We start from the raw sequence: 25,589 nt of genomic DNA on the forward strand, positions 1-25,589 counted from the left end.
GCTCACTGCTACCCCGGGCTGGTGCTGTTCTCTCCGTACAGGGGCACCAGCCCGGGGTAGAAGGTATGCGATCTAAGTCACTTGGGGGTGCCTAACATTTTGGCACCCCCAAGTGACTTAGCCTTTCCTTCTCCTTTAAGTGGTGCTTAAGTACAGTGATCCCTGTACTTACCACCTCCCTTAAATTGGAATTATGCCCTGTTTATTTTTTATGCCTAGAGGTGCTCCCTCTTCTCCCAGTTAAATTGGCCACAGTTACATGGTGTAAGTCCAAACCCATATCTGGCCTGTATGCCAGCCCTAAAAATCCAGTCCAGCAGTTATAGAGCCTCTTGCTCTCCCCTAGAGTGGCCATCCTATATGTCAGGTATAAAGAAATCATATATACATACATGTAATGCTGCACTTTACTGTACTGGAAAAATGTTATGACTTGTGACCAACATAAAAGAGCTGAAGTCTCCTATTGGCCAGAAGTGTGACCTGTGACTCAGTGTTCTGTGTTCCTCTTAAGGCGCTGAAAAAAACTCACTCAGCATGTTTTTCTTCATCCTCAACTGTTAAAAAGGAAAATTGTGGTTTACCACCAGCAGCACTGTTATTGTTTTATCTTGGGATTTTCCGGTCATTTAATTCACTTGAAATTATTTTGTTTTGTCTTGGGCACATGATAGGTGGCATCGTGCTGTTGCTTCTCTGTTTTAATTAAAGTCACATTTTGTTTATGCAAATTGCCCAGAAAAGGCTCCTGCTATTTTTAATGAAAAAATCTAAAGTTGGCCACAGGATGCACACAGAGATTTTCCATATAATTTGAGCAGTGTTCCCACTGTACTTGTCTGTCTATACGTGTGCAGCCTCAAAAATCAGCTGATGGATTTGGGTTTTCATCCCCTTTAATGCAGTGGAGATAAGTTTTGGAAGCCCAGAGACACAGTTTTACTCCAAGCAGAGCCTCCTGCAGGCCAGCAGTCCCCATGGGGATACCAAATAGCCAATCACAGTCCTTATTTGGCATATCCAAAGAATTTTTTTCACTTTTTTTTGGTTTGTTAACATGACTGTGTTGCCAAGTTGTCACTGATCATGAGTAAAGGCTCTGGAAGCGAATTTACCATAATTCCAAAAGCTCAAAGCATAGTTTAGTAGTACAGATATGGGACCTGTTATCCAGAATGCTTGGGACCTGAGATTTTCCAGATTTGGATCTACATACTTTGTCTACTAAGAAATCATTAAAATATTAATTAAACCCAATAGGATTAATCCAATAAGGAGTTCTTATTCCATTAAGGAATCTTAGTTTGAATGAAAGATAAGGTACTGTTCAGTTCATTATACTTTAAAACACTTTCATTTTTTTGTGTTACTCTTCCTTTAAAATGCCTTGAATTGTCATGTCATCAAATGACTTACTCGTCTGATCAATCTTGACTTGAGCCTGACAGTAAAATATATGATATTTCCTAAGCATTTCCAGAGAAGGAATAGAAAATTGATTACTAAGAATATCTTTTCTGAGATCCTGCAACTGCTGGTACTGCAATGTCCTTTATTGCCCAATGGGAACTCTCTAGTTGGCATCAATCAGAAATTCCCAAACTACGAAATAAAAGAACAGGCCAAATACATTATATATCTATTTGCTTTGCTAGCTCAAGATATCTTGAAAATTACTTTGACTTAAAATTGAAAATTTATTTTGAAATGCTTCTGTGGGTCGTATGAATGATGTGAATAAACTTGTGGCTTTATATTTCTAGTGCTTTTTAACTTTAAAGGAGAAGCTACTGTTTTTTTAACCAGAACTTTGAATCTTATAGTGCAGCAAGGCACAGCAGCATAGGGGACATTATGCTTAAATTCACCCTATGGGGCACATTCATGAAAGTAGGAGTTTGATTCCCAAAATGGGAAAAATTCCGATTAGATACGATAATTTCTGACGATTGCAAATATCACGAAAATGCTTACAAAAAAATCAGCCACGATAATATCGTATCCGAAAGTCACAACATTTTTACGATCGGAAATGGCGGGAAAATCTTTCCGACTTTGATCCTTCTGTGCATGATTTTGGAAGCCTCCCATAGCACTCAATGGCACTCTGCAGCTCCAACCTGGCCCAAGGAAAGTCTCCCGTAGGGCTCAATGGCACTCTGCAGCTCCAACCTGGCCCAAGGAAAGTCTCCCGTAGGGCTCAATGGCACTCTGCAGCTCCAACCCGGCCCAAGGAAAGTCTCCCATAGGGCTCAATGGCACTCTGCAGCTCCAACCTGGCCCAAGGAAAGTCTCCCATAGGGCTCAGTGGCACTCTGCACTCCAACCTGGCCCAAGGAAAGTCTCCCGTAGGGCTCAATGGCACTCTGCAGCTCCAACCTGGCCCAAGGAAAGTCTCCCACAGGGCTAAATGGCACTCTGCACTCCAACCTGGCCCAAGGAAAGTCTCCCATAGGACTCAATGGCACTCTGCAGCTCCAACCCGGCCCAAGGAAAGTCTCCCATAGGGCTCAATGGCACTCTGCACTCCAACCTGGCCCAAGGAAAGTCTCCCATAGGGCTCAATGGCACTCTGCAGCTCCAACCTGGCCCAAGGAAAGCCTCCCGTAGGGCTCAATGGCACTCTGCACTCCAACCTGGCCCAAGGAAAGTCTCCCGTAGGGCTCAATGGCACTCTGCAGCTCCAACCTGGCCCAAGGAAAGTCTCCCGTAGGGCTCAATGGCACTCTGCAGCTCCAACCTGGCCCAAGGAAAGTCTCCCGTAGGGCTCAATGGCACTCTGCAGCTCCAACCTGGCCCAATGAAAGTCTCCCGTAGGGCTCAATGGCACTCTGCAGCTCCAACCTGGCCCAAGGAAAGTCTCCCGTAGGGCTCAATGGCACTCTGCAGCTCCAACCTGGCCCAAGGAAAGTCTCCCATAGGGCTCAATGGCACTCTGCAGCTCCAACCTGGCCCAAGGAAAGTCTCCCATAGGGCTCAATGGCACTCTGCAGCTCCAACCTGGCCCAAGGAAAGTCTCCCATAGGACTCAATGGCACTCTGCAGCTCCAACCTGGCCCAAGGAAAGTCTCCCATAGGGCTCAATGGCACTCTGCAGCTCCAACCTGGCCCAAGGAAAGTCTCCCATAGGGCTCAATGGCACTCTGCAGCTCCAACCTGGCCCAAGGAAAGTCTCCCATAGGGCTCAATGGCACTCTGCAGCTCCAACCTGGCCCAAGGAAAGTCTCCCATAGGGCTGAATGGCACTCTGCAGCTCCAACCTGTCCCAAGGAAAGTCTCCCATAGGGCTCAATGGCACTCTGCAGCTCCAACCTGGCCCAAGGAAAGTCTCCCATAGGAATCAATGGCACTCTGCAGCTCCAACCTGGCCCAAGGAAAGTCTCCCATAGGGCTCAATGGCACTCTGCAGCTCCAACCTGGCCCAAGGAAAGTCTCCCATAGGAATCAATGGCACTCTGCAGCTCCAACCTGGCCCAAGGAAAGTCTGCCATAGGACTCAATGGCACTCTGCAGCTCCAACCTGGCCCAAGGAAAGCCTCCCATAGGGCTCAATGGCACTTTGCAGCTCCAACCTGGCCCAAGGAAAGTCTCCCATAGGGCTCAATGGCACTCTGCAGCTCCAACCTGGCCCAAGGAAAGTCTCCCATAGGGCTCAATGGCACTCTGCAGCTCCAAGCTGGCCCAAGGAAAGTCTCCCATAGGGCTCAATGGCACTCTGCAGCTCCAACCTGACCCAAGGAAAGTCACGATACCGAAGCTTGAATGAATCCGAAACTTTCATACTCAGGGCGACAATACAATTTTGTCGCAAAGTACGAAAAAGTCATGCAAAGGTATGAAAATGTCGCTGAAAATACGCACAGCACGACCAAATACGATTTTTTTGTATTTTGTACCTGTCGTACTTAAATAAATGTGCCCCTATATGTGCTGTATATAGTATATAATAAATATGAGCAGGACAGTGTATTGTGCACTTTAGGCAGGCTTAAAATTGGTGCCAAAATTTGCCATACATTGTCATACTTCGCTTTGTGTTTTCCTTGGAGCAACTTCTGCCGGAAATAACAGCGTCAAACCTGGTGTTCGGACGGATTTCATTTTGCACAGCATAATACATAGGCTCCTTCATGAATATCTAGTTTTACTACCATAGTTCTGTTTTATAGTTTCTGGCAAATGTGAATTTATTAGGCATGTTGTACGACTACATTAACTACCTCTGGCCCAATCTGACCCTTTTGTGGGATCCCCAACCTTTCCTACTCGTGAGCCAGAGTCAAATGTAAAAAGACTTGGAGAGCAACACAAGCATCATAAATGTTTATGGAGGTGCCAAATAAGGGCTAAGATTGGCTATTAGGGGCCTCTATGCACACTATCAGCTTACAGGAGGCTTTATTTGGTAGTAAATCTTGTTTTTATTCAACCAAAACTTGCCCCCAAGTCAGGATATAAAAATAACTACCTGGTTTGGGGGCACCGAGAGCAACATCCAAGGGGTTTGTTAGCAACATATTGGCCTTGAGCCACTGGTTGGGGATCACTGTCTTAGAAGGTACTGTACCTTTTATACAGCATCCCCCCCCCCCCCCCCCCCCAAGTATTCCAATTATTATTAAAACAGATATTGGCCTACAGTTACATCAGTTTGCATTTTATTGTGGGATTGTGAAAATCTTGACTAATAGGAATGCTTGAAAGCTTAGCTAATTATAAAGAGAGATAATCCAGGTTATGGGTTTGTCTTGACTCAAGGTTATTTAAAGTAACAGATCATTTTCTAATATACTTTTTATATATATATACAGTTACCCAGCAGGAGATATTCACAGTGGCATTATGGAAATACTGTAATAATAATAACAGTTATTCCTGGCAGTGTGTAACCCAGTTATCACATGCCCCATTGTTAGTCGCTGCTTTGTTTTTGTTTAGTGGCTTTTTCTCTGAAATGTCAGCAATGCCGTGTAATCCGATGTTCCCACTTGGTCTGGTGACACTGCTTTACAAAAAAAGAAAAGTACTCCTTCCTACAATGTGGCATTCCCGCTTTCATTATTACAGCAGATTAACGGCTCGAATAGGACAAAAACAATTCTGTTCTTGAGCGTGCTATTATTGTGAGAGAAAGATCTGTTAGATGAGGTCAGGTACAAAAACTTGATGAAATAAAGGAATGAAGGGACTTATTAATAAATGGTTGCAAAAGGAGAACTGCATCTTTTCTATTTCACCTATTTAGAAATATTTTAATTAAAATGTGAGATGGCATAACTGATTATTGTAGGCAATAATCAATAATAAGTGCTGGTTTCATTCTGAGCTAAAAATGATCATTATTGTTAAATATGGCCCCTTTATTGGAGCTCCTTAAAGATCTGCTACGGTCACTGTCCATGTTTCCTATAACGGTCCCTGCCGGATGCACAGTAGGAGGGGGGTAGCCAATCACAACCCATCAGCTACACAAGCAAAGACAGGCTTCAGTTCCCTATCAGGTCAGTGTAGCTGCTGGTTGTGCCTCAAAAAGGAAAGAGCAGGAAGTGGAATGAATGGGCGGGACTAGTAGGGTTCTGGGGGAAATTTTCAGTAAATCAGGTGAAACACATCTTTTTCAAGCACATACATTTTATATTTAGAGGAGTATAATGCACTGGCACATTTTTAATTTTTTCCACTATTTGGCACCACTTTATGCTTATACATGCCAGTTCCCCAGGCACTTGTGCTGTCCAATATAAATCTACTGGACAGCATTCAGATGAAGTAAAATTATTATTATTATTTATAAAGCGCCAACATATTCCGCAGCGCTGTACAATAAGTGGGTTTCATACATTGGACATACAGAGTAACATATAAAGCAATCAATAACCGATACAAGAGGTGAAGAGAGCCCTGGCCAAAAGAGCTTACAATCTACATAAATGCCTTTATGTTAGCAAAAGGGCTCAGAGTTTTGTTTTGAACATGTAGAAGGTTAAGGTCCCCATACACGGTAAGATCCGCTCGCTTGGCGAGATCGCCAAGCGAGCGAATCTTCCCCCAATATCCCCACCTACGGGTGGGCAATATCGGGGAGCTTGAAGTTAACAAAAAAAAATAATCCGATTAACCGGATTATATAGGCGGCAATGGGGCAGTCGGTTCGGGGACTGCATCAACGAGGCAATGCGGTCCCCGATCTGACTGGATTTTCTAACCTGGCCGATTGATATCTGGCCAATTTCAGGCCACATATTGGTCGGCCAGTCCGCTCGTTTCTGCCCCTACACGGGCAGATAAGCTGCCGAGTCGGTCCAAGGGACCGATATCGGCAGCTTCTCTCGGCCCGTGTATGGGGGCCTTTAGCCCTTTTATAAGTTGTATCAACTTATTGTGGAGCAAGGTGCCATGTTAAAAAGAAAACCTGCCTCAGTCAGGTGCAAATCTTTGTGCCTTTGGCATAAGGCAAACAGAATTATTCTTGACAGGGAATGGCACACTAAGGTGCAGTTTGTGCCCTCAGTGTAAAGGGTCGGACATGGATGAGACTGGGAATTCTTTTGGATACCACTTAAGGGGGTATAATACAGGATTTTTAATATGAGTTCAATAAATAGGGCTTTTGCTGAACATACATTTTGCCTGTTGATTTAACCACAAAAAATGTATCTCTTGAGCTAAACAGTGAAATTGAAGCTACCCCATATTTTGTCCTTGTGATGTAGATAATTATGCCCCTTTCACAAAGCACCCTTGTATAGTAAGAAGGGCTTTCAGATGCAAGACAGACTGGTAGGTGGAAGTTCTAAGTGTATAGTGCGCTTAAAGGTGCATAAGCACCCTTCAATATTTCCAGATATGTTTTTTTGAAGGGGCAAAAACATTTTTGCAACTACCCCTACTTAGTGATGCTTAGTCTCCTAACCAAGTAAGTTATGTGTATAAGGATTTATTCTTTATATAGCCCACAAATAAATCAATCAGAGATTACATAGTTTAGAACACAGAGACATATGTCCAGGAGGGCCAGGACTGTGCATGTCATTTGAGTGCATTTCTTAAATGGCAATGTGGTGTTTTTGATATATACTGTAAGTACTGCTAAAATAAGTCATGCTATATGAAAGGATAAATAGGAGCAGATGTCAAGCTAAGTATCTCTGTTTTTTTCTGTATCCTTCTCTACACTATATATATATATATATATATATATATATATATATATATATAACACTTCCATTCCCAATTGTCCTGTGTGCCATTTTTATATACTCACGTCCGCACCTTCTCTGATGTCATTGGAGATGCTGTGGTTGGCATAACTATATAAACAAACACCGCCCTGTCACTAGTGGGGCTTGGAACGACCTGCTCAGTGGTTTGCAATTAGAGGACATGACAAGTCATGTAGTTTACCTGACCAGTCAGTCAAACCATGTGGTGTTCCATTTGGATTTTAAATATCACACTGTAATTACAAAAAAACCCCAAAACATTATTGTGACATGTTATTCCAGTCATTACATCTCAATTTGTTTATTATTAACATGGATAAATGTAACAAAATTAACATTTAGATATGTAAGTAATCTCCTCTCTTCATTCTTGCTTGCTTTAATATTTTATCCCAGCTTGGATTGTTGCTTCTGTAGAATTGGAACATTTTCTTCCTCAACAATAAATCATGTTTTTTTAGTATCTCAAACAAGCAATTCCTTTTTTGGAAAAACAAATAATTTTCCATTTTCAGAAAGCCAAAGGCTTTATAGCTGACTTTCTGTGCAGTGAATATTCTGGTTTCTCATGGCACAGTTGTATTGCAGGCATGCACTATCATTTCTGCATTGTATAGGCCATGGGATTTATGGCATTGGTTCTGGAGGGTAATTAAAACAGCCTGACTTAATCATAGTGTTATATAGATATATATATACAGTTCTCAGTAATTATTCTGCATCCACGGGTTGTAGTGGAAATATATAGGTCTTAGGGTAATTGCACACAGGACACAGGACTGTTTTTGAAAATTAGTGGTTTAAGGATTTGGTGCCAAGTTTTGTTTTGGTTACTAAAAAGCATTGCGTGTGCCATTACCCTTAACATGTCCAGTGGTTTCATCACTATTGTGGTTACTCCAAAGCTGTTAACTTGAAATACAATAACAACATTGGTTATATGATATAGACATATTTCTCCATGGGGGTTAATGGTGGCTCATACATTTTAAACAGTGTGAGAATTGTCTAATAAATGTGACGTGATGCAAAAGGGCTACTGCATGCAGATTTCCACTGCTTTTAATGTGCCAACAAATAAACAATTGTTTGTTGATGTTACAGATCTTTTATGACTGCCAATTGGGGCTGAGATTGAGTGATTAGCCCACTGATTTTCCATGGTCTTAAAATATGGCGGGCAAACTGCACAAAGTGCTGCACTATAGGCCTAAAGGTCCAGTAATGCCAACAACTTCATTTCTTGAATATTGTAGTTAAATCATATAATTCCTACATTGAGATTATATTTGCAACTTACACTATAAAATGTTAAATACGACCTGCATGAATCTTATGTGTTACAGCCATTCTCCAGTCACTGAATAATTTGCCACATCAGTAGTTTTTATGTTTTCTCTTAATTTTAGGAAGATGAATATTCTGTGTACTCCAATTCTACTGCTGCATTTCTTCCCATCAAAGCCACCAATGCAACCTGCACTGTAACTGTTGCAGCTCGTACAAATGGAGGCGTTGGGCCCTACAGTCTGCCAGTGCAACTTCTCATCCCAGGAGATGGTAAGAAACGTAAAAATACTGATATCTAAAACCCCTAAACCTATGCCTGGTTTGCCTTTGCCTATTAAGAGGGGGGAAATAATCACTTAATAAAATCAGCAGTAACACTACGGTGGCCATTTACTAATGTTTGAATTTTATTTTCTACTTTTTTGTCCCTTTACTATGGGTCAAAATGACAAAAAATGAGAAATTTTAGAGTTTTAGTAAATCTGCCCCTATGCCTCATGATATGAGCTTATTCAGCTGGACTTATTGTAGACACTATCTGAACTTCCAGAAATGAATATCAGTGCATTTATATATATATTTTTACACAGATAGGATTCCAAAAATTGAAAGGAAGCCATGTTACTTTTAAAAACCATTTCCCAACCCCCCCATAGTCTTACAGTGTAATGCAACCCCTGCCTTATGTTGTTCTATTGTGATGAGATGGATTCAGGGACTTGAATTCCCAGTTAAATCTTTAAAGCAGCGGTCCTCAACCTGTGGGTTGGGACCTCTTAGGGGGTCAAATGACCCTTTCACAGGGGTCGCCTAAGACCATCGGACACATATTTCCAATGGTCTTAGGAACCGAGACACCACTCCTCTATGGTTGGGGGTCACCACAACATGAGGAACTGTATTAAAGGGTCGCGGCATTACGAAGGCCAGATATAGGTCGGCCAGGCCCCTCGGTTCTGCCCCTACACGGGCCGATAAGCTGCCGAATCGGTCCAAGGGACCGATATCGACAGCTATAATCGGCCCGTGTATGGGGACCTTAAGAGGGGATGGGGAACTGGTCTCTGCTTCACAGGCAGACAGTCAAATAGTGGCATAATTCAACAGCATCAGTTTGCACAGGTATACAAAGGTCCAGGCTGGGGAGGATTTTTTTTATACAGCAGAGCATGTGGTCAGGACCCCTGTCTCCTGCCCCCCCCCACCGTAGGTTCTGCTGTATTGTAGTTACACCAGAGAGAGAGAGCTCCCTATATCTTTTCCATGGCAGACTCAGATGTTTTGAAGAAGAGAGGATGCTGGCACCCCAGGAATGGCTCTGTTTCCAGAACTAATATTGTGTAAAATTATAAACACATCATAACTGTTTTCCAGGTTCAGTAACTTCAGCCACTTCTTCTACTCCAGCTCCAGGAAATGTCAGTCCTTATGTGATTTTGCTTGGCTTCATCTGCAGCCTAATGATTCTCTTGCTGCTCATATATGGAGTGGTCATGTGTCTTAGAAGGAAGAAGGAAACAGAATTTGGGTGAGCTCACAAAAGCAATGTGACTAACATGTTATTACAGCTGTAGACGATAGTGGTACTGTACATATTGCTACAGTAGTAGATGTTAAATAAATAAAAAATACACACCCACAAATGTGTTGTATGTGAGATTAGGCTTTGCTGGATACCTGTGCTTTAAATGAAACAGGGTCTCTCACTCACACTTGATTGTCATCCCAGTGACTGAAAACACCAGACTCTTGATTCCACCTTCAAATTATATAATAATCCTAAGGATTCACTTAATGTTGCCACACGCAGATATGTTCTTGGATCATTTTTTTCAATAAATAAATGACCAAATATAATAATTTTTGTTTCATTAGCTTAACTAGGTTTTCTTTTTTTCTTCTTTTCGTCTACTTTTAGGGCTTGTTTGAAAGATGATGTTTCAAGTCTAAGCCGTATAAAAATATAGGAAATTTTAAAGGTTTCACAAACTTTCAAGCACCACTGTAGATAGATAGATGATAGATAGAAGCGGGGGGATAAATAATCTGTGTAAAGCAGTGATCGTCAACCAGTGGCTTGTGAGCAACATGTTGCTCACTAACTCCTCTGATGTTGCTCCCAATGGCCTCAAAGCAGGTTTTCATTTTTTAATTTCTGACTTGAAGAGAAGATTTGGAGGCATAAAGACCATGTGTACTGCCAAGCAGAGCCTCCTGCCAGTCATCATTGGGCTATCAAATAACCAATCACAGCCCTTATTGGTCATCCCATAGAATGCTTGTGTTGCTCCCCAACATGTTTTACATTTAAATGTTGCTCACGGGTAAAAAAAGGTTGGGGATCCCTGGTGTAAAGGATAAGTACTGCCTTATTTTTCTGAAAGGCAAGCCATATATAAATATTGTATATTTTCTGTAAATAAGTTTTCTTTTTGTGCATCACCAGTTAGTGTTTTACTACAACTAGGATTTCCAAAACCCAGACAAAGGTGATTGGGGCTTTGACGTTATGGAGCAGGGCAGTGATGTTGGGGGCAGGACTGTGGTATAAGTGGTGGACCAATGACTTTGGGGACAGGGTGGTCACTGTTAGCAGGGGCTATAATGCCATGCACTTGGATGGAATATTGTCCAGGTTATGCAACTCAAAATACTGGACAGAAGGCTGTGAACTGGACAGCTCCCTGAAAAACTAGACATATGGCATCTACAACTAAAAACATGAGAGCTGTAGTTTAGCAGCAACAGCAGGAAGGCCCTAGTCTGGTGATACTTATAAGGCAATGCTGTGCTTTTTCCTAGCAAAAATAAATAGATCAAAATTGGTGTTATTCACAACTATGTTGTTGAACATAACATTCATATCCGTCTTCTGAGGACCATGAGGCATAATAAAATAACTCTAACAATAGTTGTGACTTTGCAGTTCTTATCACGCAATGGCAGTGACTCAGTTAATGATAAGACAGCGGCAGAGCGGCAGTATAAGCACTGCCAAACAGGAATGGAAAGGAAATGAATGGAGCAGCTAACGAGTTACTCATTCTGTTTTCCTCAGTAGGCCTGTACTCTGTGACTCATAAAAAAAAAACACATTTCAGCAGGTGTAAAACTCTAATTTCCTATATACTATAGGTCAACTGTGATTTACAAGTCTCATGGAAAAATATTTTTTAATTGACATAAAGGACATTTTGCAAATCTTGAACTAAATTTGTTTAAGTTTCTTCCCACTGTTCCTTTTGTTTTCTGCTGCTGCCGAGGTTTTCTATTCTGCCCTTTAGTTTATAAGATCAGATGGACATCATGACATCACTATAGATAGATAGATATCTGATGTACAAATGTGTTGTCTATTTGCACATTTCAAGGGCCCTAATTAACTAACTGCTAATTATTGCAATTCATTTAACTGTAATTCTTTTGTCCTACAGGGCATCACAATTTAGCCATTTCAGGGTAGATACAGATCTGAAATATTGTTAAATTAGCTGGACAAGGGGTAAAAATGTTTTTGCTATTGGATATTATTAATAAAATCTCATATTATCTTGTTATGTAAATACAGAATATATATATACAATGGCTTGCAAAAGTATTCGGCCCCCTTGAACTTTTCCATATTTTGTCACATTACAGCCACAAACATGAATCAATTTTATTGGAATTCCACGTGAAAGACCAATACAATGTGGTGTACACGTGAGAAGTGGAATGAAAATCATACATGATTCCAAACATTTTTTACAAATAAATAACTGCAAAGTGGGGTGTGCGTAACTATTCAGCCCCCTTTGGTCTGAGTGCAGTCAGTTGCCCATAGACATTGCCTGATGAGTGCTAATGACTAAATAGAGTGCACCTGTGTGTAATCTAATGTCAGTACAAATACAACTGCTCTGTGACGGCCTCAGAGGTTGTCTAAGAGAATATTGGGAGCAACAACACCATGAAGTCCAAAGAACACACCAGACAGGTCAGGGATAAAGTTATTGAGAAATTTAAAGCAGGCTTAGGCTACAAAAAGATTTCCAAAGCCTTGAACATCCCACGGAGCACTGTTCAAGCGATCATTCAGAAATGGAAGGAGTATGGCACAACTGTAAACCTACCAAGACACGGCCGTCCCCCTAAACTCACAGGCCGAACAAGGAGAGCGCTGATCAGAAATGCAGCCACGAGGCCCATGGTGACTCTGGACGAGCTGCAGAGATCTACAGCTCAGGTGGGGGAATCTGTCCATAGGATAACTATTAGTCGTGCACTGCACAAAGTTGGCCTTTATGGAAGAGTGGCAAGAAGAAAGCCATTGTTAACAGAAAACCATAAGAAGTCCCGTTTGCATTTTGTCACAAGCCATGTGGGGGACACAGCAAACATGTGGAAGAAGGTGCTCTGGTCAGATGAGACCAAAATGGAACTTTTTGGCCTAAATGCAAAACGCTATGTGTGGCGGAAAACTAACACTGCACATCACTCTGAACACACCATCCCCACGGTCAAATATGGTGGTGGCAACATCATGCTCTGGGGGTGCTTCTCTTCAGCAGGGACAGGGAAGCTGGTCCGAGTTGATGGGAAGATGGATGGAGCCAAATACAGGGCAATCTTGGAAGAAAACCTCTTGGAGTCTGCAAAAGATTGAGACTGGGGCGGAGGTTCACCTTCCAGCAGGACAACGACCCTAAACATAAAGCCAGGGCAACAATGGAATGGTTTAAAACAAAACATATCCATGTGTTAGAATGGCCCAGTCACAGTCCAGATCTAAATCCAATTGAGAATCTGTGGTAAGATCTGAAAACTGCTGTTCCCAAACGCTGTCCATCTAATCTGACTGAGCTGGAGCTGTTTTGCAAAGAAGAATGGGCAAGGATTTCAGTCTGTAGATGTGCAAAGCTGGTAGAGACATACCCTAAAAGCCTGGCAGCTGTAATTGCAGCAAAAGGTGGTTCTACAAAGTATTGACTCAGGGGGCAGAATAATTACGCACACCCCACTTTGCAGTTATTTATTTGTAAAAAATATTTGGAATCATGTATGATTTTCGTTCCACTTCTCATGTGTACACCACTTTGTATTGGTCTTTCACGTGGAATTCCAATACAATTGATTCATGTTTGTGGCTGTAATGTGACAAAATGTGGAAAAGTTCAAGGGGGCCGAATACTTTTGCAAGCCACTGTATATATATGTATTTATAGGTATGGGGTCGGTTCTGAGCTCTGAAAAGCTCCAATTTTTGGAAATAGCTGCCTTTTTTGTTAAAGTTTGGCTTTTCACTCTATGGTGCAGTTTTCTCCTAACAGGAGCACCCCCAGTGTCTAACATTTTGGCACCCCCCAGTGACTGTAACTTTCCTTCTCCTTTAATGATTTCTTAGTAGATTTAATGTCTGGAGATCCAAAAAACCCCAAGGTCCTGAGCATTCTGGATAACAGGTCTCATACCTATATGACATTTTACACCCATGTCTTGTGTTGTTGCCAGTGTAGACATATTAATCAATTCCTAGTTTATTGAGGGGCTGTAAACCTAAAAATAAAATGTAATTCTAACCAGTTAGTTTATTATTCATGTAATGTATTTTGTTGTTAAAGAAACAATACGCCAAAAATCTAAATGATTAATTTGGCTTTGCATTCAACTCATTTTTATGCTGTACACTGGGGCAGTCTGCATGTCACTACGCCTGGGGCAGCCTTTCCGATCAGCCACCATGTTCAGCCTCCTTCCCGTGCTCCAGCTCGGGCAAAAGTGAGTGCTTTGCACCAGAACACCTGAATTTCCAGTTTGGCTGTTACAGTTACCAGGGTTACTTGCGACATTGCATGACTGTGCAAAAGAATGTTGCCCTGCGGAAAAATTCCATTTGTAGTTGAAACTGAGCATGGAGGCAAGAGAACTTTCATAAATCTGTCCTTACGTAAACAAAAGGATTAAATGCTTTCAGGGCATTCTAATATTTTGGTGTTTATGTAAGTATATTGTGTTTGGAACTCAATATCTTTGTTCCCTAGCCATATGGGTGTCTGTGATTTAAAATTCTCTGGCTTATCCCATGTACATATGCAACAGAGGGAGGAACATTCTGCACAACTTTAATCCCTTTTTAATGTTTGTACTTAAATGTCTTTTATCCCATTTTGTCTTGCCAGGCATGCTTTTATCCACTCAGAAGATTCTGACATTGTAGTAAACTTCAAAGCTAAAAAGTCCTATAATAGGAGAGCAATTGAAATCACACGTAAGTTGGATACAACATTATCCATTGGCACACAGATATAATTATTAAAGCAGTAAACTAAAGGAAATATGGGATATTAAAATTAAGTGTTTTATGGTTGGTATAGATTTAGAGAAGTAACAAATGACTGGCAGCTCCTTGACTAATGGTGCGCAAAGTCTTGCAGTCATGATTTTCCCCATCGTATTTTCCATCGTTGCTGGGAGTTGCCACTCCTTAGTTACATGCAATGTGGGCACATTTTGTGTAGCATAAGGTGGTGCCACAGATATAACACAAGCCAAGAGGGGTGTTTTGTACTGTACCCTCAATTAATGCCTGCATAACTGACCTTGAACAGGCGTGTTCTAAGCCACTCTTGCATATAACTGGCCTGCTTAGATGAGGCATCCATACGGAATCTTTTTATTTTGTGCCTAATTTTAGTCCCAGCTGAGGCTGAATGTAAAATAATAATGGTTAGGAACTCAGTTCATTTTACAGTTCAGATATATAGTAGAGGACTTGAATAGAAAAACAAGTTTTTAAAAAGTAACAATAACATTAAATCTATAGCCTCACAGAGCCATAGCTTTGGGCTGCAGTATGAAAGCTGCAATGAGTTAGAAGAAGAAGGCAAATAGTTTAAAAACTATAAAAAAAAAAAAAAAGTTGCTTAGAAGTTAATTTAAAGGAGAAGGAAAGGCAGCTTGGCATTTTACTGCCAATAGATTAGCCAGATTGGTGCCACCTAGAACACTATCTCTAGAAAGCTTTACCACCCCTGAATAACTGCCCTAGAAGCTCCATCTGTTTGCTTAAGATAGCAGCTGCCATTTTAACTTGGTCTCAGTAGCTTCATTGCTGTAGCTGTAGCCGTGGGTACCTCAGATCACATATTGTAATGGGAGGGGCAGTAAATTCTTATTGGAGTGGGGAGCAGAAGAGAGAACTGTGCAGACTCAGGACCTGGGAATGAAGGATTTTTCTGAGAGAAGAAGTCTGATACCAAAAACATGTTTACACAAAGGAAAAGAAGAAATCCAGTTTCTTTTGATAGAGGACTCAGTGCAGTGTTTCTGTGAGTGCTTATGGCTGTATTTACATAGACCTTTCTGATAAATCTTACTTAGTTTCCACCTTTACCCCTTACCCACGTCATGTACTGATTTGGCATCATTACAAAATGTCATCAGTCTTAAAAACAATGAAAACCCAGGAAGGGGTGGAATACATAAATATATTAACAGAAAAAAATGTCTTTTCAGTGAGTACTTTAGGTATCAATCAGGATCTGCAACAGAAACTGGAAGACGTCATGGTTGAAAGGAACCTGTTAAACCTTGGGAAGGTGTTGGGTGAAGGTAAGTTTTATCTTTGAACAGTAAGAATCAGAATGTTTCTCTCTCTTCAATGGAACTACAAGTCTTACAACCCCTTAGTGCACTACCGCAGCCTCATTAACTGGTAAGGGGATAATGGGAAGTTTCATAGCTGCTGGTGTGGGCCAGTCATTTTCAGACTTTCTGTAGGTATTGCTGGACTCCAGCTCCATTTTATAATTGCCTCGTATTGTGTTTGTGTGCTGGTAAATACTAGGAATGTTTGTATTTATTAGAAGATCTAACCGCCATCATTATGTGTTCACTCAGGTGAATTTGGATCAGTGATGGAGGGGGAGCTCCAGTATTCTGATGGAACCAATCACAAAGTAGCTGTGAAAACTATGAAGAGTAAGTAGCTTTGTTAGTGGGTTATAACCCACATCGCTGTCTGTCCGAGCGGAGCATATACTTATTTTGGGTGTTTTCCAATTTATACAGTGCTGTATATTCACTAGAGAGCGAAATAAAAATTTCATGAGTTAATGACAAAAAATTTTTTTTGTGTCTGTTATTGCTGAATCTTGAGTTATTTTCATGAGGTCTTAGTTGCAAGAAAATAATGATTGATAGATAAGCAGAATATGTGCTATTAAAGCTATTCTTTTTTAAACAACGCAGAGTTCCTTGACAGGGACCCAATATCCCTAGAAATGTTGAAATCTCTGTTTGTTGCATCAGTCCCAACTGTTTCAATCTGTAACTGAAATATGTAATGATATCTTTTTGTTTAAAAGTAGTCCATTGCTTATTTTCTTCCTGCTAATCCTAATCCTTCCTAACACATGTACTAGGGCCCTAAGAAATGTTACATTTACATGGTGGAAAGCATCTCTGGACATGAATATTTACTGGCGTCAAAGGGGTTGTTCACCTTCCAGAAATGAAAGGGGGTCATTTATGATGGCAAATGCAATAGGCAGAGAGCAATTTTGAGTGCAGTCACCATGTTTTTCCCCAGAATTCTGTATTGTTCCCAGAATCCAACCACTGTTGCAGTCACATTGCATCTGACACAATAGAGGCAGATGCATAATAATTAGCAAAATTGTGCTTGTACTTTCTTGCAAAATGCACACAATAGCGCCAATTTTTTTTTTTTCAAAGTCTGGTTGCCATAATTTCCAGTGTGTGGTGTCTAAGTGATGCTTGTACCCCATTCTTTAGACGCAAGTGCGCTGTGCCCATTGATGCAGGGCACTAAGGCAACTATGGAGCTACCACCTGGTAAAAAGGGGGTGGTAGTTCCAGAGACCCTCTGTATTCACAGAAGCAGCAGTGCTCAATTTGTACCAGGAAAATAGTGGCTGCAAACGGAGCTATACATTAGTGCAAGGAGTTCATCTTGAAGTACCTTTAATGAATGAGTTTTACGCACAACTGACTGCAGGGAAATGTACGTGAATGCAACTGCGCTTGCGGTCATAAATGACTAAATAACTTAACTTTTCAATTCCTTTCTTTTTTTTTATTTTTGACCCACTCCATCAGCATTCTTGCAGGTGAACCATAAAATAGGCACTAGCAGATCTTAGTAACCGAGACTTGAGTTTGGAGACCCCACATATAGAGAGGCCCCATGCAGAACTCTGTATTTTATTTACATTTTGCATTTTTAATTTGCTCTTTTTCAGTGGATAATTTTTCTCAGAGGGAAATAGAGGAATTCTTAAGCGAAGCGGCCTGCATGAAAGACTTCAATCACCCAAACGTCATTAGATTGCTAGGTGTGTTCTCGATTTGTGAAAACTGCAGTTTGCCAATTCTAGCTGTAAAATGGACAGTGTATTATTTAAATACCTCTTTTACTTTCTACTCTGGGGGTAACTATCAAGATCATAGTTCACAAAAAGTGTCACCTGTGTCCAGTGGCGTAACCCAGAGGTCCCCCTCCAGATACACAACTAAGCACATACTTTCCCTTTCCGTCCTCCATTGTCCTTCCATCTGAGCACTGTGCCTCCAATGGGCCTTATACAGTATGTGGGCACCCTCAGTAGTTACACAACTGCTTGTGTCCCTGGATAAAAGACCTATGCTGAGGCATTCTCCATAGACTTTAGCAGCTACCTTACGTACCATATGTATAATGCAAACATGCAGAGAATTAATATTTTGATTGTAAAATAGACTTTTCTTTACTTAACTTTAATGTTATGTATCTAAAAACACTTAAAACATAAAACTCAATTATAAAAAAAGGGCAGATCTTTCTTTTTTTTTTTTAGCATAAAAAACAAATGTAACACAAAACCATATACTTGTTTGTGTCCCAGGTGTTTGTTTAGAAGTTGGACCTCGGCGAATCCCAAAGCCTATGGTGATTTTACCATTTATGAAGTATGGAGATCTGCACAGTTTTCTGCTGTCATCCAGAATTGGTTCTGGCCCTCAGGTACAAAATTGTATATTACTTTAAGGCTTCTTATAAAGAACAAATATAGACTCTAAAAAAAGTGCATCTAGTGACTAAAGCAAAATAACATTTTTAATGACGTAATAAAATTTGGTAAAATTCTGCTTATGATCTGCATTTTATATGTAATAAAACTGTTTTGTTTCAGCATGTTCCCTTGAGGACCCTAGTAAAGTTTATGATTGACATTGCTACGGGCATGGAGTATCTCAGCAGCAGAAACTTCCTACACAGAGATTTAGCTGCTCGAAACTGCATGTGAGCTCACTACACTTTATTTCACTCATGTATTTCTTTTCTATTAGAGTCTACATGTAACTAACACATATTTATTATGCCCACCCTGCAGGGGCTCCCACCTAACCCCCTCCACTGAGTGTGTGTGTAAATTATACTTACCTTCAGCGCATCCCGGTGCCCCGCCAGCCCAGTCCGACACTAGATATCACCATATATAGGCATCCACTTGACTTGTGCTGTACTTTGTATACATATGATCAGATTACCAATATAGGAAACCCTTTATCTAGAAAGGGAAGGCCATCTACCATAGGCTCCATTTTAATCAAATAATTAAATTTTTCAACATTAATTTCATATTTCATCTTTCATTTTCTTTTTTTGTAATAATAAAACAGTAGCTTGTATTTTGATCCGATCCTTATTAGAGGCAAAACAATTCTATTGGGTTTTTTTAATGCTTAAATTATTTTTTAGCAGATTTAATGTATGGGGACCCAAATTACAGAAAGATCCATTATCCCAAAAACCCCAGGTCCCAAGGAATCTGGATAAAAGGTCGCATACCTGTACTTCAGAAAATGTTCTTTTAAGCGTGTGTAGTTTGCTTGGGTGCACTGGAGTTATTGGAATATGTTGTTGGTTTGGAAGACTGTCAAATCATTTCTGTGGCTTCTAGCACCACATCTATACTTGGTAAATTAATAAGAGTATTTAGGCTGCTCCTAGGCTACCTATAAAGTCTAATTTTAACATCTAAACAGAAGCCGCCATATGACATATGATAAAGGAGCAAGCAGTTAGGACTTACCAAAGACGTTTTTCCTTAACGTCGCTGATAAGCTTAAATTGTCTATGGCTATACAGTATAACTAAAAGTACACATGCAAAACTTTTCTTTAAAACAAACCTAACTGCAGAAGAGCTGCAAAAGATGTATTCTTGGTTGTTTATTTAGCTTTGGGCATTTGCATGTTCCAGTGTAATGGGCAGAAATTTAAGAAGCATCAGAGGTAATGAAGCTCTGTCCTTCTGATATATTATTGAAGCAGCATGTAAATAAATTATAGGGGCTTTGGCTTTAGTTGGCCCTAAGCTGTGCGTTTGAATATGTGTTTTCTTTTGTAGGTTACGAGACGACATGACTGTTTGTGTAGCTGATTTTGGTCTATCTAAGAAAATCTACAGCGGAGACTATTATCGTCAGGGACGTATCGCTAAGATGCCAGTGAAATGGATTGCAGTGGAGAGCCTCGCTGATCGCATCTATACAGTCAAAAGTGATGTGGTGTGTTAATATGAGAAGTGGTGGCTTCTGTGCATATGCATAAATAGAACACTTTTGGATTTACTGCTTGCATACTATGGTCCAAGTGTACTACTGTCCACTTTCCAACTATATTTATCTGAGCAGCGCTGTCTGTGCTGCACAACTTTGGAACATGCACTATTTAATGTAAATTGAGGCATTTGCCTCTGTCTCATCCTGGTTCATCTGGACTTAGGGTTTTTGGTAGATGTATGTAGATGTATGTTTTAGTCAGAAAAATATGGTAATGTGCATTAAAGGTTTGTTAGGCATGTGACTGAAAACAGTGCTGCCAAAAGGAAATACCCAAGTATGCAAAGTAAATGAAAAGTAGGCACTTGTGGACAAGTTAATAAAAATATACAGGGCAGGCCTAGCTTCACAAAATTGTGACTACTGTGGTGAGAAGAAAAGACCTCAAGAGTAATGATGTGTGGGTTGAGCCGCAACCGGCATATTTACCCTTATAGCAGGTGGGATAGGGTTGAAACTTGGGCTACCATTGTGGGTTCAAGTTGGATTTGGGTGAGACTGTGGAAGTACACTCTTCCTCTTCTCCTGGAGATTTCCTGCTTTGGAACCTAATACGAGTGCAGAAGTAGCGTACAGAGTGGAAAGACATGGTTACGGGTTGGGTGCAGATCTTACAATGGCAACATTTTGTGGGTTAGGGTTGGGTTAAGGTTTAGCAGGTGAGGGTCAGGTGTAGGTTATGTTTTTCCTGACCTGCACATCATTACTCAAGAACTAGAGACTGAAAAAGCTCACTTATCCTTTAGATCAGGGATCCTCAACCTTTTTTTACCCACAAGACACATTTAAATGTAAAAATGGTAGGGGAGCAACACAAGCATAAAAAAGTTCCTGGGGGTGCTAAATAAGGGACTGTTATTGGCTATTTGGTAGCCCCTATGTGGACTGGCAGCCTACAGGAGGCTCAGTTTGTCATTACACCTGGCTTTTGCACAACCTTTACACAGCCTAGGTTGTGCATGTATTACTTAGCCACATTAGTCCCAGTGGGTCTATACCTAGGGAGAAGACAGAACCACTAAACAGAAAACTGGACAAACAGGTCTTTGTAAGTCTTTTTTGCACTGATTGATCATTCCGGTCCCCATGGGTTTCAAAGGATGTGCTGCAATGCTCCACATGCAATGTGTTGTACTTTACGCTGAAAATACAGACATTCAAGGGTGCGTACCCCATGAGGACACAGAAAGACATCATAAACTAGGGACTTTATACTATAATATTCTCCAGTGATACATGGCCTTTTGTTTAATCTGATGTTAATTTATGGAAGAATATATGGTAGCTAAATGTCTTCTAGGGCAACGACCCAATACTGCTAAGGATATTGAGGCTCCTGTTTCACAGAAGTAACAACATTTCTTGTGTCAGTAACTTTGGGAAGAGAAAGGCTCTTTGTGTCTCTCTTACATAACAAAGTGCAGTGTATTACAAAACATTCCTGCCAGCCAAGATACTGTTGATTGCCGCTGTTGGATACATATGTGGGATATTGGGATGTGACCTTTCTCTATGAAAGGGTTCATTGAGGGGTTTTGGAAATATCATCCTACTTTTCTTTATTTGCTTTCTCTAGTGGGCTTTTGGCGTCACAATGTGGGAAATATCAACCAGAGGAATGACTCCTTATCCTGGGGTACAGAACCATGAAATATATGACTATTTGCTTGTGGGACACAGGTTGAAGCAGCCCCCAGAGTGTTTGGATGATCTGTAAGTATTGAGTATTGAGATATGGTGAATCATAAAGTATTCAGTGTATTCTTTATTTCTACCTCTTTGTGTTAACAGTCAGTGTGGGAGAAGGTTGAATTTAGTATTATATATATGTATGTATGTATGTATATCTTTATTTATAAAGCGCTACTTATGTACGCAGCGCTGTACAGTAGGATTCATTAATACAGACAGGGGGGTTAAATATAATGGATAAATACAAAGTACAACAATAAATACAAATAAATACAAGGTACAGTTGCAATAAGAGTCAGAACACAAGATGAAGGAGGTCCCTGCCCCGTAGAGCTTACAATCTATATGGGAGGGGTAACTAACAGACACAAATAGGCAAATATAAGTGCTATAGGTCACAGTGGGTGACATTACAGTATAAGTGCCAGTTTCCAGATCAGGTGCTGGGCGAGTGCTCCATAAGGTAGTCTTTAAGTTTAGTTTTAAAAAGACTGAGGGAGGATTCTCTCCGGAGGACATCAGGGAGGGAATTCCAAATGTAAGGGGCAGCCAGGCAGAAGGATTTAAGGCGGGAAACAGCAGTAGTAGTGGGGGGCGCAACCAAACGGTTGCTCTGCGAGGAACGAAGGAGTCGGCCAGGAACGTACGGAGACACAAGGGAAGAGATGTAGTGAGGAGCAGAGGAATGGAGGGCTTTGAAGGTTAAGAGAAGGAGTTTGTAAACTATTCTTTGTTTAACAGGAAGCCATGATATCAAAAAGAGAACAAAACAATGTTAAAACAAGCTCTAGTTATACACTGAGTGCTAATATTTATAGGCACTCCCACCTAATGGTCAGTCTATGTTCAGTCAATAGGACTGATTTACATCTGCAAGTGCAATGAGCAAAGTGCAGTTTTGGGAGAAATGACTATGTTTTTTCCCTTAATGCAGCTTTTTTCCCAGAATTCCAGTGTCATTGTGGATGGGAAGGTGCATTGCATCTGACACAATTGCACTCCATTTGACAAAATGAATGCAATTGTGTGTGCACTTTGTCACAAATTGGGCACAGTTGCGCCAAGTATTTTCAAAGTCTGTCTGATGTCATTTCTGGTGTTTGGCGTGCGTATAATGTGTGCACCCTATACTTTGTATAACTGTGCTGCGGTGATTGATACAGGAACCCTGGAGCAACCACCTGGTCAGGAGGTAGCAGTAGCTCATGGGTTCCCTTTGCTCAGTAGATGCAGTAGCTGTAGCTGATTTGGAACAGAAGGCAGGAACTACTGAGTGCAACTATAATATATGCTTTATCTAAATAACTGGATTCACTCTACCCTTGTGATAAAACAAGCATTTTCTAAAAATATATGTCAAGTGTTCTTTAACTCAGAAATCCAGTACAAATGTGAGATACTTTCTCCCAAGCAGCAAAATCAAGCATTTTTAAGTTCCATTATAATTATTTCAAATTTAAAAAAATTCATGGACCTAGTGCCTGTCTGTTGTTTGCATATTAGGGAGCATTAACATTAGCAGCATGTTAATACACTAGAACCTCATTTTTACGTCCCTGCATTTTACGTTTTCTCTGAATTGATGCCATTTTGACATCACCTTCTGGATAACATTAAATCGGGGTTCTACTCTAATTAATAGAATAATATATTTAATAGTAAACAGAATATTTTTAAACAGTTCAGCCAACTATACAAATATATAGGTCAGTCCTAATAATCCAATGGCGAGTTTAGGTTGATGTCAGACGTGGTTTATGGCATATATTTTTGGCAAGCGGAAAAACGCTTGCCGAAAATACCGGCACATGTTGCCGATATCCGCATAAAGAAGCGAGAATTTGCATTCTCTTGCGTTTTTATGAGTATTTCGGCTACATGTGCCTGCACCTGAGCGTATCTCATTCATTTGGGTGCAGGCACAGTTAGGAGGCTGATGCCGATATTTTGTTTGTGATTTTGTTTTGGACAGCAAACTGTCTGTTGCAAGTGGCGACATGTGGTTTGCATTATAGACGTAAGTATTCCCAGCCTTTTAAATCTTTAAGATTTGGTGGGAGATACAAGGACCATATGTTGCCAAGCAATGCATTTTTACAGTAGGAGAAACAAGAACCCAGAAATGTGGAATATATGGCAGTGGAATGAATTTTGTGTTTATCCTTATGTATGAATGAAATCAGGAGATAACAGATTGTACTATATTTGCATACCAAGACAATTTTCTCACTTTTGCTTGCAGTTACACAGTGATGTACCAGTGCTGGTTATCCGACCCTACTTGCCGCCCCTCTTTCACAGCACTAAGAGAGAACCTGGAGAAGATCGTTGAGGGCTTGCCTCCTGCAACGGACAAAGAAGTTCTTTATATTAACACAAGCTTACCTGAGGAGAGTGAGCATCTCACTCAAGATCCAGAAGTGAATGAAATAAATGTGGATCCAAGCTATGTTCAGATCAGTCCCTCAAATTCTGAAACCACCACAGTTACAGTGGAGGTGCATGAAAATCATTGCAGTGAAGAAAGATATATTTTGGAAGGTTTAGGTGAAGAGCATGATGGAGATTTTGAGCAATCAAGCACCCCCCTTTTGCAGGACAATAATGCACGTAGCAGAGCTCCTTGGTGTGAAAACAATACTTTTCTAGCCTGCAGCGCAAAGACTGATGACAATCAGTATACAGATGACTCTGCTGAAGATACAGAAATCATGGTATAGCAGGCAGAAACTCTCTTGGGCATTAACCATCCTGTTGTCTTTCTCCTTGACACTTGTCTGAGTGTAATATCCTGAACTAAGCCTGCTTGGCTAAATATTTTTCAGTATTTTTTATCTTGGAAAAAGAAATGTTGTTACATAAAGTCTGTAATGTATGAGTATTGTATATAAATAAATGAATATATAGATTTTTATTGAAACCACAAAGTTGTATATATATTAGTGAAATGTTAAAGTGAGACTGTATCCCTTGAAATGTGCCTTAGGCTACCAGATACATGCATGTCTTTTTATATTTTTAGAAATAGCAAAGATGTACTGTCTTATTAGAACAGACCCCTACCTTTTACTGCACTCTAAATGTAACTCCCATGAAATACAAATTCTATGATAGAAAGGTTGAAAAAAAAAAAAACAATCCAGAAGAACACTCCAACATATACTACAGTATAAGTATATTATACATATACACTGTATATACAGTGTATGTATATTACAGTATAATTAACAAATGCCTCAGTAGTACCTCTCCATAGCAAATTCATAATCAAAGTGTCCTTACAATAAAGCAGCCCTTCCTATAATGACCTCAGTAAATATTATGGTCACCTGCCAAGCAAAGGATTAAAGCTGTCCATAAGATCTGTGGGTGTCAGATTGGAATGATCTGATTATGAGGCCCACGGGCGATTGATCACATCACAATAGAGTCCTGGGATAGGATTTTGAGCTAGTCTGATAGATATTTGGCCAATCCACAACCAAATTTCAGTCAGGGAGGACTTCATTTTGGGTCCTTATAGGGGTCAGTAAGCTACCAACGGGCTCAGGAATGCCTAAGTGAGCACACAATAGCAGCTGGTGTGTGGCTACCTTTAAGCTGGCCATACACGCACCGATACTACACACTATGCGTGTATGGCATGTCGGCGAGTCGACCGATATCGCAGGAAGCTGCTGATATCGGTCGACTCGCTGATCGGCCATGTTAGAAAATTTTGATCGGGCGCCATAGAAGGCGCCTGACCAAAATCTGCCGTCAGGGCTGAATCGGCAGA

At 40.6% G+C, this 25,589-nt stretch overlaps 1 protein-coding gene across 3 annotated transcripts in view; it reads left to right on the plus strand.

Moving 5' to 3' along the window:
• The window catches only part of mertk (MER proto-oncogene, tyrosine kinase), a 56,373-nt gene extending 31,427 nt beyond the window's left edge, over window positions 1-24,946 (plus strand). For 2 of the 3 annotated variants that reach the window (XM_002940398.5, XM_004914695.4), the window contains 11 exons: window positions 8,633-8,783; window positions 9,888-10,041; window positions 14,672-14,760; window positions 16,008-16,103; window positions 16,392-16,472; window positions 17,756-17,848; window positions 18,398-18,516; window positions 18,686-18,795; window positions 19,906-20,065; window positions 21,696-21,832; window positions 24,054-24,946. In XM_002940398.5, coding sequence (XP_002940444.2) covers window positions 8,633-8,783; window positions 9,888-10,041; window positions 14,672-14,760; window positions 16,008-16,103; window positions 16,392-16,472; window positions 17,756-17,848; window positions 18,398-18,516; window positions 18,686-18,795; window positions 19,906-20,065; window positions 21,696-21,832; window positions 24,054-24,531 — 1,668 coding nt within the window. In that variant the 3' untranslated portion in view covers window positions 24,532-24,946. The remainder of the gene's footprint in view (window positions 1-8,632; window positions 8,784-9,887; window positions 10,042-14,671; window positions 14,761-16,007; window positions 16,104-16,391; window positions 16,473-17,755; window positions 17,849-18,397; window positions 18,517-18,685; window positions 18,796-19,905; window positions 20,066-21,695; window positions 21,833-24,053) is intronic. The other variant, XM_004914696.4, reaches the window with a different exon arrangement.
• Window positions 24,947-25,589: the final 643 nt, after the last annotated feature.

The sequence above is a fragment of the Xenopus tropicalis genome, chromosome 5 (genome assembly GCF_000004195.4).
Source record: "Xenopus tropicalis strain Nigerian chromosome 5, UCB_Xtro_10.0, whole genome shotgun sequence".
Lineage (NCBI taxonomy): Eukaryota > Metazoa > Chordata > Amphibia > Anura > Pipidae > Xenopus > Xenopus tropicalis.